Raw genomic sequence first — 12,276 nt, 5'->3', positions numbered from 1 at the left:
GTGGGATCATTCCCTGCCAATTTTCAGACCACAATGCTTTGAAACTAGAACTCAATCACAAGAAGAAAGTTGGAAAGAACTCAAATGCATGGAGGAAAAAGAGCATCCTACTAAAGAATGAATGGGTCAACCAGGAAATTAAAGAAGATTTAAAGAGTCATGGAGCCCAATGAAAATGAAAACACAACTGTTCAAAATCTTTGGGATGCAGGAAAGGCAGTCCTAAGAGGAAAGTATATAGTAATACAAGCCTTTGTCAAGAAACAAGAAAGGTCTCAAGTACACAACCTAACTCTACACCTAAAGGAGCTGGATAAAGAACAGCAAATAAAGCCTAAACCCAGCAGGAGAAGAGAAATAATAAAGATCAGAGCAGAAATCAATGAAATAGAAACGAAAAGAACAGTAGAACAGATCAACGAAACTAGGACCTGGTTCTTTGAAAGAATTAACAAGATTGATAAACCCCTGGCCAGACTTATCAAAAAGAGAAGAGAAATGACCCAAATCAACAAAATCATGAATGAAAGAGGAGAGATCACAACCAACACCAAAGAAATACAAACAATTGTAAGAACATTTTATTAGCAACTCATTGCCAGCAAATTAGATAATCTGGAAGAAATGGGTGCATTCCTAGACATGTATCAACTACCAAAACTGCACCAGGAAGAAATAGAAAACCTGAACAGACGTATAACCACTAAGGAAATTGAAGCAATCATCAAAAATCTCCCAACAAACAAGAGCCCAGGGCCAGATGGCTTCCCAGGGGAATTCTACCAAACATTTCAAGAAGAATTAATACCTATTCTTCTGAAACTGTTCCAAAAAATAGAAATGGAAGGAAATCTTCCAAACTCGTTTTATGAGACCTCCATTACCCTGATCCCAAAACCAAAGACCCCATCAAAAAGGAGAATTACAGACCAGTATCCTTGATGAACATGGATGCAAAAATTCTCCCCAAAATACCCGCCAATAGGATCCAACAGTACATTAAAAGGATTTTTCACCACGACCAAGTGGGATTTATCCCTGGGCTGCAAGGATGGTTCAACATCCGCAAATCAATCAATGTGATACAATACATTAAGAAAAGAAAGAACAAGAACCATATGATCCTTTCAACAGATGCAGAAAAAGCATTTGACAAAGTACAGCATCCTTTCTTGATCAAAACTCTTCAGAGTATAGGGAAAGAGGGCACATACCTCAATATCATAAAAGCCATCTATGAAAAACCCACAGCAAATATCATTCTCAATGGGGAAAAACAGAGCTTTCCCCCTAAGGTCAGGAACATGGCAAGGATGTCCACTCTCACCACTGCTATTCAACATAGTATTAGAAGTCCTAGACACAGCAATCAGACAACAAAAAGAAATCAAAGGCATCCGAATCAGCAAAGAAGAAGTCAACCTCTCACTGTTTGCAGATGATATGATACTTTATGTGGAAAACCCAAAAGACTCCACCCCAAAACTGCTAGAACTCATACAGGAATTCAGTAACGTGGCAGGATATAAAATCAATGCACAGAAATCAGTGGCATTCCTATACACCAACAATAAGACAGAAGAAAGAGAAATTAAGGAGACAATCACATTTACAATTGCACCCAAAACCATAAGATACCTAGGAATAAATCTAACCAAAGAGGCAAAGAATCTGTCCTCAGAAAACTATAGAATAATCATGAAAGAAATTGAGGAAGACACAAAGAAATGGAAAAACGTTCCATGCTCATGGATTGGAATAACAAATATTGTGAAGATGTCAATGCTACCTAGAGCAATCTACACATTCAATGCAATCCCCTCAAAATACCATGCATTTTTTTTTTCAAAGAAATGGAACAAATAATCCTAAAATTTGTATGTAACCAGAAAAGACCCTGAATAGCCAGAGGAATGTTGAAAAAGTAAAGCAAAGCTGGTGGCATCACAATTCCGGACTTCCAGCTCTATTACAAAGCTGTCATCATCAAGACAGTATGGTACTGGCACAAAAACAGACACACAGATCAATGGAACAGAATAGAGAGCCCAGAAATGGACCCTCAACTCTATGGTCAACTAATCTTCGACAAAGCAGGAAAGAATGTCCAATGGCAAAAAGACAGTCTCTTCAACAAATGGTGTTGGGAAAATTGGACAGCCACATGCAGAAGAATGAAACTGGAGTATTTCTTTATACCACACACAAAAATAGACTCCAAATGGTTGAAAGACCTCAATGTGAGACAGGAGTTCATCAAAATCCATAAGGAGAACACAGGCAGCAACCTCTTTGACCTCAGCTGCAGCAACTTCTTCCTAGAAACATCACCAAAGGCAAGGGAAGCAAGGGCAAAAATGAACTATTGGGACTTCATCAAGATAAAAAGCTTTTGCACAGCAAAAGAAACAGTCAACAAAACCAAAAGACAACCGACACAATGGGAGACGATATTTGCAAATGACATATCAGATAAAGGGCTAGTATCCAAAATCTATAAAGAACTTATGAAACTCAACACCCAAAGAACAAAGAATCCAATCAAGAAATGGGCAGAAGACATGAACAGACAGTTTTCCAAAGAAGACATCCAAATGGCCAACAGACACATGAAAAAGTGCTCAACATTGCTCGGCATCAGGGAAATCCAAATCAAAACCTCAATGAGATATCACCCCACTCCAGTCAGAATGGCTAAAATTAACAAGTCAGGAAATGAGAGATGTTGGCGGGGATGTGGAGAAAGGGGAACCCTCCTACGCTGTTGGTGGGAATGCAAGCTGGTGCAGCCACTCTGGAAAATAGTGTGGAGGTTCCTCAAAAAGTTGAAAAAGAGAGGTACCATATGATCCTTCAATTGCACTACTGGGTATTTACCCCAAAGATACAAATGTAGGGATCCTAATAGGTACATCACCCCAATGTTTATAGCAGCAATGTCCACAAAAGCCAAACTATGGAAAGAGCCAAGATGTCCATCGACAGATGAATGGATAAAGAATTGTGCTATATATATATATAGTGGAATATTATGCAGCCTTCAAAAGGAATGAAATGTTTCCATTTGCAACGATGTGGATGGACCTGGAGGGTATTATGCTGAGCGAAATAAGTCAATCAGAGCAAAACATGTATCATTTGATCTCACTGATATGAGGAATTCTTAATCTCAGGAAACAAACTCAGGGTTGCTGGAGTGGTGGGGGTGGAGGGATGGGGTGGCTGGGTGATAGACATTGGGGAGGGTATGTGCTATGGTGAGTGCTGTGAATTGTGTAAGACTGTTGAATCAAAGACCTGTACCTCTGAAACAAATAATACATTTCATGTTAAAAAAAAAAAAAAAGGAAGAAGATAGCAGGGAGGGAAAAATGAAGGGGTGGAATTGGATGGGGAGATGAACCATGAGAGACTATGGACTGTGAGAAACAAACTGAGGGGTTGTAGAGGGGAGGGTGGTGGGGGGATGGGTTAGCCTGGTGATGGGTATTAAAGAGAGCATGTTCTGCATGGAGCACTGGGTATTATATGCAAAAATGAATCATGGAACACTACATCAAAAACTAATGTTTGATGTATGGTGATTAACATAACATAATAAAATAAATAATTACTGAGCAATCTTTTAACTGTAGTGATAGAAGTTTATACAAAGTTTAATGGTTGCACAGTCCTGAAAATAATGACAAAAAGTGTTTTTAGGGAAGACTTTGCCAGAGAGGTGACATTTGGGCTGGGCTTGGAAGGACAAGTGGGATTTTTCCAGATGTAGCAGAGATAAAATGATATCCTTTTTGGCTGAAGGAACAACAGGTGCAAAGGCATGGAGAGTGACATCTTTAGGAAGAATTGGCTAAGTAAGAGTGGCAGGAACATGGTGTGGAACAGAAGTCAAGCAGTGGAAGAAGATAAAGATGGAAAGATATGGAAGGTGAACTAATGAAGGGTATTCCATATCCTGCCAAAGAGTTGCACTTCACCTTGTGTGCAGCTGGGATAATGAAAGGTTTTTATGTGGGATGTGCTTTAAGTTTACCCTGGCTAGAGTGTGAGGGAGGATGAGAGAGGTTTCCTAGAAGCAAGTATAAATTAAGAATCTATTATAGTGATCTACATTAGGAATGATGATAATGCATCCAAAACAATAGCAATGGGAATGCCCAGGAAAGAGCATTAAAGGGATAAAATAACCAGGACTTGCTAACAGATCAGAGGTCAAGAATGAGAGTAAAGAGAGCCATAGATAATTCTATAGTTTCTAGCATGGTCAGCTTATGAGATAGAAATGCTATGAATGAAATAACAAATAGGAGAAGTAGGTTGGGGTGAGGTAAGTTCACTTGGGACAAGTTGGGATGCTGGTGTCTGTAGGCAGGCAAGTAGGATGCCCTACTGTGATGGGAAATAGAGTCTGAAGTTCAGGAGAATCGTCCAAAATCAGGAGAGAGATTAGGGTAAAGTCATGGAATGGTATGATCATGCCTGCTCAGGGAGATGTGAATTTCTTGTCCTGGATTAATATGCAAATTGCTGTCAGAGTGATAAGTGATAGAACCTCAATTATAAAGAGGAAACCAAGAGATTAATGATACATGTTACACTAAGGTATAACCAAGTTAAAAATGGAAAATCAGAATTCAAAATTTCTAATTTTGACATCTGAACATTTTGAGAAGGAATGCTAAGAAAACAACTATAGCAACATGAATTTCATTTCCCAGTTCATGCTCTTCACCATGCCACTACTGCTTTGTTGCCTGAGGCTTTGGGAAAATTCTCACCTGCTCCAGGCCTTGGTTATCTCAATTGTAAAACAGGGCTGCTGAGAGGATTTAACAATTCCTACAAAGCACTTAGCATAATGCTTGGCACATAAAAAGGGTGCTGTAATTCTCTCTCTCTATATATATGTATGTATGTATGTATGTATGTATGTATGTATGTATGTATATATGTATTCAGCAGTGGAGCAATTTTGCTAGAAAACAGAAGACAAAAACTGTCCAAGAAGGCTACCAGTAAAAGAACAAGTAAAGACAGTAACTGTAAAGACAAATGCTGTTAGATGGCCTCTTCTTGTTAATTCCTGAATACCCAGAATGGGGGTGCATATTTGGTCTGGCATTCCATCTACGACTATGATACCACAAAACATACCTGACTTGTTGCATTCATTTTATATGGCTATGTAATAAATTGTCAAAAACCTGGAGACTTAACATGATGCAAATGTATTATTTCACAATTTCACAGCATTACTATATACTCTGCTTAAGGTCTCATTGGGCTGAAACCAAGGAGGTGGTTGGGGCTGCAGTTCTTAGCTCTCATAAGGCCTTCATCCAAGCTTACAGGTTGTTGGAAGCATTCATCTCTTTGTAGTTGTAGAACTGAGGTCTTAGTTTCCCTTGTAGCTATCACTCTCAACAGCTCCAGGTGGCCTGCACTTCCTAGCCACATGCCCCCATAGGCAGCTCACAGGGATGTTTGCTTTCTTCTGGTCCTGCAGGGACTTACCTTACATTGAATCCTCCTCTTGCTTCTAATCTCTAACTTCTCCTGTCTCTGACTTCTAGAACAAGATTTAATGGGCTCATGTGATTAGCCCATCCAGATAATGTCCCTATCTTAAGATCAACTGATCTCAAACCTTAATTACATCTACAAATTTCCTTCATAGCAGCACCTAAAAGTGTGTTTGAATAACTGGGAGAAAGTGCACATACACCAGGGATCTAGACCATCTTAAAAATCTTGCCTACCACATTCCTGAAGCACATGCAAGTCAGTCACACGACTAGGCAGTGATTTTTAGCAGCATTGCTGCATTTAACATTTGCCCTTTGGGTTATTTCTCTATACTCTTTCTACAAATGAATGACAAGTTGCTGAATATCTCAAAGGCCAAGAGACACGCATTTAGAAGAGTGACATATATTCTCCCCATGCTCGTAGGGTACTTCTGAATGATGTGTAATTCTAAGACTTTCACCTCTGACTCTGTGTCCCTAACACCTATATAATCAAGGCAAGGATTTATCTGTCATTGAAAAAAAAAAAAAAAAGTGGCTTTTCAACTCAAAGTTGCTTACTATTCCTGACCAAGACTTGAGAAGTGTCGGTTTGATTAATGCAGTCCCAGCAATCAATCAATTGAGGCCAAGGGTGGTTTTGGGGGGGTAGTTGAACATATGCTTGACCTGAACATATATTTAATTTAGGAGCAATTTATTTTGTTATCAAATCAGCTGGCTTCATTCAAGAGGCCCCTAATTCAGACACAGCCAGGCTGAGAAACCACTAATAAAAAGGAACAAGGAGCAAATGCTGAGGGTGGAGGTGAAGTACAAGTCATGGCTGAGATGCTTAACCTGTAAGCATGGTCTCTGGAATTGGTCTCAGTCAGGTGAAACTCCGTAACTTTTTAGATTGATCTGCACTTGGAACACTCCAGTGCTGCCAGCAACAGCAGTCTCAGCAGCTGGCTTGGGAAGAGAGACCCCCTTACCTCTCCTTTCCAACACAAAGCAAGATCCTAAGGATCAATCTATATTTGGGTCCTTTCTTATGTTCAGACATTGGTTAGCTGGTCACAGGATTCCAGGCTAGTCAATGCAATACACAAAAGGAACAAGAGGGGCATCTGGGTGGCTCAGTGGGTTAAGCATCTGCTTTCAGCTCAGGTCATGATCCTGGGGTCCTGGAATTGAGCCCCACTTCAGGTTCCCTGCTCATTAAGGAGCCTGATTCTTTCTCTTCCCCCTCTCATTCTCATTCTTGCGCTCTCATGAATGAATAAAATCTTAAAAAAAAAAAAAAAAAAAAAAAGAGATGGTGCAATGATTTTTTTAAAGATCTTATTTAGAGAGAGAGAGAGAGAGAACGCGTATGAGTGCAAGCTGGGGGAGGAGTAAAGGGAGAGGGAGAGAATCTCGAGACACAGGGCTAGATCTCATGACCCTGAGATCATGACCTGAGCCAAAATCATGAGTCGTCACTTAACCGAGCCACTCAGGAGCCCCAGTGTAATACTTTCTTGATCAATGAGCTACTGAAGTTTATACCATGTAAAGGTTTAGTTAATAGATACCTTGGGCATCATGAACATCGTCCGTGTTCACATATGTTCACATTTTGGTTTGTGTTTCAAGGAAAACTGTAAGGTCATTTTAAATTACCTTTATTTGTACTTTTCCTCCTCTCCTTTGCCAGAAGTAATTATGAGCCTTTGTAAACTCATTTCCATGCCATAAAGAGATTCTACAACCCATGAATCATAATTAAACAGGTGTTCTTATATTACTGAGTAATAATCCACTGATTTTTGAGCCTGTTTATCCTACTCACCCCACTTCATCCCCAACAAAAGGGAAGACAATAGGGGCACTATGTGTACTTCATGCCTTGCAGGACTGAAGTGGTATATCCCTTTTGTCTCTGAAGATCAGACTCATCTCTAAAACAAATTAGATTTCTGACTTTGCACTGGCAGAAACCAAAGCAAATTTTCCAAAGTTAAAAAAAAAAAAAAACAAAAACAACTATTAGTTTCAAATTTAACAAACTTACTTTTTTTGGGGGGGAGTGTTATTCCCACTTAAATGCCCACAGACATAGTAAAGAATCATTTTACTCAAACCTAGTAAAACAGCTCCAAGTTGGGAAGAACCAAACATACCTTGGCAATACTCTAGTGAGCAGGCAAGTTTATTTGGAAAAAACTCTTATTTGCTTACACACTAGTACAAATTCTGAGATGTTAAAATTATATTAAAAGTTATTCTATTTATTCAGTAGGTCAATCCAAGACCAAAAGTTAGATTTATGTACTTTGGTTTAACCCCCCAAAAATGTTGGGAATAGTCATTCAGCATTAGATCCAGGCACTTCTACATACTAGTAACAGTTCTGAAGGGACTTGCTCAACATCGTACACACTGTGATCGGCAGCTAACTTGACTATCTTTCTGCTATGAAAAACAGCAATGTATAACTTTATAGAGAAGCTAGGGTATATCAGAAATGAAAAAAAACTGGTAGGAAGCACAGGCTTCTCTTAGAAATGAACTGTCAAATTTTAAGTCATTATCTCAAAAGCATGTCAATGTCATCACAGAAACATTTCCAGTGGTTGTGGACAAAGAACCAAATGTTTTTGTTTTCAATGATAAATGTGAATTTCTCTCAATTTTTTTGGTACTTTTAATTATATGCTGATTTTTGTTTCATAAAGGTAATTCTTGCCTCTTTGGAATCATCCTAGTTCTGAAAGACTAGAAGGAGAACTAAACAAGTCCTAGATGCACCACTGACTTGCTGAATGACCCTGGACAAATCGCCAGGATTATTTTTAAGTTTCACTTACCATCAATGAAATAGAGTAGCTTTGAAACTCTCATAAGGTGATATATTTGATAACGCCTTGGAAATTACAAGCAGTGCACAGATAAAAAGTTTTATGTACTTCTGCACATCGCATGATGCCAATCGACTGTTAATAGGTGTGGACCCAATACTAGGAAAAGTACAGAGAACTATTTAAAATAATAGTTTAGTTCATTTTCCAACTTGGTTTATCATTTCCTCTTTTTTTTTAACTTAAAAATTTTTAACTTTTTTTTTTTTTTTTTTTTTTTTAATTATTATACCAGATAAGACACAGAACTTTTTCTCTTCTCTGAGGGATTTATTGTTCCCTGTGGAGCCTGAGAAAGCGGCCACAACACTCATGGCCAAAGAATAACAACCCACATTTGTCTTTTCAGTCTTGTAGTATCTTCAGGACTGAAGTCTGTCGATGTCCATTTGTCTGTCCAGAACATCCATAAGTCCCCATGCTTGTTCTGGTGTCCTGGGGACATGGACAGATGACGACAAATTCATAGGTAGTACTTTCAATCAACACGGAAGGCCTTTCCTTTGGGGTCTGAAAGGATGACTACACCCCAACAAGCAATGCCTAGAGAAAAAAACAAAAAAACAACAGCACCTTACATGGTTGTTAAACCTCAGTTTACTAGGTGCTTTCATATATGCCACCTTATTTAATCCTCACAACACTCCTAGAAGATACATCACCATTATATTCTCTTGTAAGAGTCAAACTCAGAAAAGGAAAAGAAAGTTCAGAGGAAAAGAAAAATCGGTTACCTACCCAAGCAAGAAAGGGACTTAAAGAGAACTGATTTGGGGAATCTAATTAAAAAGGTAAGAGATCTGAAAACCTAAAATTCTACCCATTCAATTGGCTTGAAGAGTAAAAAGAATTACATTTTACTGTAAGATATCGTAACAATCAATTATTATCATAATAATAACCACATTATTATTATTGCTACAGTTAAGGACTGTGGGCTACTTTACCCATGGTACACCAAAATGTGGGCTTACAAGTCATATCTAAGATGTGACTTCAAAGCCCTAGTTCCTAATCAAGATTATGTACTCTCACTCAGACTTTCTCCAGGATCTGGAGGGGAAAAAATGGGGTCTGGTGCCACCTGGGTCACATCCTGATTATCTGACCTTGAACATAATACTTCTTAGTCTTTGTGCCTTAGTTTGTTCGGCGGTAAAAAAGGATTACTATAATCATACCTATATCTAAGCCATTGTTAGGATTAAAAAAATTGAAGCTAGTAAAGTTCTTAATTCTGTGATTTTTCTTTAATGAGGAAAGCGTTCCAACAACTTCCCCTCCCCGACCCTGCTTCTCATTTGGTGTACCTCCGCCACGTGACCAGCCCCGCAACCCGCCCACGTGGCTCCAGCCCACTTCTCCCTCTGCCCCTGCCCAAAGTCCCTGCGTTGCCCCGACTCTCACTGATGCCGATGACCATCTGTGTAATAGTCCCTGGACCAGGGGGGTATCCCAGCTTCATGGGCCTCCGCGCCACCCAGTACACGTACCCGCCCGCCCCTATCAGCCCCGCCCCTGAAAGCACGCGACAGCTCCAGCAGTTATTAAATAGAGGGCCTTCCGCTGGAGAGGTCGGCGCTCCAGGTGCAGGGAGGGGCAGGGACTCGGCGGAGTTGGTGGCCTCAGGAGGCGCAGGGACCTTGATCGGCTGCACAGGCTGGGACAGGAAAGAACCCATGTTCGGGAGCTCGGCTTCAGCTATGGGACTCTGGACGGAACTGACGTAAAAGTTACGGCCGGAAAGCAGAGCGCCGGCGCACTGCACCGGAAGCAGCTTGAGGTCGCTGGGAAATGTAGTTTGGGCCTGCCTCCAACGGGAAAAGATGGTGGCGCGCCTTCCGTTGTGGGTTTGAGTGGCAACAACCTTGGCCTTACCTGAGGCTATCTGTCCCTACACCCAGCCGCAATCACTTTCAGGATTATGACTTAGCCAACCTCCTAAATGTCTGAATTCTTAGTTTCTTTAGAGGAGGAGTCTGGGTTTCTAAGTTTCTTCCCTTGAGCGTGTCACTTCACCTGTCTGGAGGTGTGTAACTCAAAAGAGTTAAGTTTTATATGTGCTTAACTATATGCTAGACAATTTGCTAAGCGATTATCTGCATTATGCCATTTAGTCTTCCAACCCAATGAGGTATCATTTTCCTGAAAAATGATAAAACTGGTTAAGTGACATTGCCATAGTTGAAACCAATACCTGTGTCAATACAGTCAAATTTCTTATATGTCACCTGTACATATTGTCAATGCAAAATGAACAAACTTTTTTTTTTTTTTTTTTTTTTAATTTTAAAGAGAAAGGAAAAGAGTTTATTCCAGTCCAAGTTAGGATAGCTGCCTGGGGTACACCATATTCACAAAGAAGAGAGTGTTCTGGGGAAGAAACATTTGGTGCAAGGTTATATATGTTTTTGCATAAAGAATTACAAGTCATGATGAAGAACATTCCAGAACATCACAGACTTTATCTTAGTTTTTAATATATTGGAAGGCTGTATGACTTTAATTTTATGAGAACTGGGGAAGTTTCTTTATTTTTCCTGTGTTCAGGATTCTCATTTTTGGTTATTTTCTATTTTACTTATTATTTATTTATTTAGTTAGTTATTTTTACGATTTTATTTATTTATTTGACAGAGAGCGAGCGAGCGAGTGAGAGAGCACAAGCAGGGGAAACAACAGAGTGAAAGGGAGAAGCAGGCTCCCTGCTGATGTAGGGCTCATTCCCAGGACCCTGGGATCATGACCTGAGCATAAGGGAGACAGTTAACCAACTGAGCCACCCAGGCGCCCCTTATCATTTATTTTTAAACAAAGAAAGCCAATGTGTGCTCCGATATAGAACCCATGCTTTAAGGTTTGCCAAGTCATTTTGACCTTGTTAAATGTTAAAGTATAGGTTCTCTAGGAGCTCAAGAGCAGGAAACATTCAAAGTTGAAACTTTCCTTTATCAATGCTGTGAGGGGACTACATAAATATAATCAAGGTATTAAAAATGGGTTTGAATTACCTGGATAAATACTTTTCATTTCTCTTTAGTTATTTCCTAACATCATGATCTCAATTTTGTCATACTCATGGTATTGTTCCTATTCTGAGAGCCCTGGAGATAATTCAACTCAGAATCAGGCTAATGAACTTGAAGAGTTAATATAGGATCTGTTCTTGTAGGTTTACATTCTTACCATCCCTTTGGAATAAATTTTTAATTTTGATTGCTTCTTTGTAATTCAACTGCTATAGCATCCATTCCCAACCCATTTCCCTTCCATTTCCTTTGGGTAGAGTTGCATGTGTATTTTTTTTTTTTTTCTGGTTGTTTTCAGGAGATTACTGGTAAGAAAAAGGTATTTAGAGTTCAGAGGTCATTTCTGCCAGAGAAGGTGGATGAAAACAGGATTAACTTCAGGTTTGAATTTTTCTCCTTTAGAATGGCTTAAAAAATTAACACGATAAAAAATAAATTCATTTTTCCATTTTCTAAAATGGGATGTGATTTTGGGAAGGATTGAAAAAAGATAAAAATAAAGGTATGGATAATAGGAGAAAAGAAAGTAATAGGAGAAAATGCAATCATGAGAACATAGGTTGCCTGCTGCTTAATTTCAAAGACCCTTTCCATTTCATTCTCTCTCTCTTTCACCCCCCATGTATTGTCCAGTAGAAAGAGAAAGGGTTGGGAAATTTGGGTTCTATAGCAGGCTCTGTCACCATGAGTCAGCCATATGATATAGAAAACATTATTTATTCTCTCTAGCCTGTTAGAGAAAGTTTGTAATAAGGAGTTTTGGTTACCTCATGTTTGTAATAGGAGATTTGGAATAGGTGAAATCTAACACTTTTTTCCTAACTTGAAAGT

General features: G+C 39.3%; 1 protein-coding gene across 1 annotated transcript; it reads right to left on the bottom strand.

The window, feature by feature from the left end:
- Positions 1 to 7,765: 7,765 nt before the first annotated feature.
- DMAC1 (distal membrane arm assembly complex 1) lies at positions 7,766 to 10,151 on the bottom strand. Its single transcript, XM_034987988.1, has 2 exons — positions 9,824 to 10,151; positions 7,766 to 8,959 (listed from the first exon to the last, which is right to left on the bottom strand). Exons 1-2 carry the CDS (start codon positions 10,095 to 10,097, stop codon positions 8,895 to 8,897), a joined length of 339 nt encoding a protein of 112 aa, XP_034843879.1. The 5' UTR covers positions 10,098 to 10,151; the 3' UTR covers positions 7,766 to 8,894.
- Between the last annotated feature and the right edge of the window lie 2,125 nt (positions 10,152 to 12,276).

The sequence above is a fragment of the Mirounga leonina genome, unplaced genomic scaffold (genome assembly GCF_011800145.1).
Source record: "Mirounga leonina isolate KUSES-001 unplaced genomic scaffold, KU_Mleo_1.0 Mir_447, whole genome shotgun sequence".
NCBI lineage: Eukaryota > Metazoa > Chordata > Mammalia > Carnivora > Phocidae > Mirounga > Mirounga leonina.
The sequence above is the reverse complement of the archived record's forward strand: the minus strand, read 5'-3'. Positions and strand labels throughout refer to the sequence as shown.

Coding starts and splice junctions, on each gene's coding strand:
- DMAC1 (XM_034987988.1), bottom strand. CDS start 10,097: ATGGGTTCTTTCCTGTCCCAGCCTGTGCAGCCGATCAAGGTCCCTGCG. Junction 8,960..9,823: donor ACAGATGGTCATCGGCATCA/GTGAGAGTCGGG, acceptor TTTTTTCTCTAG/GCATTGCTTGTTGGGGTGTA.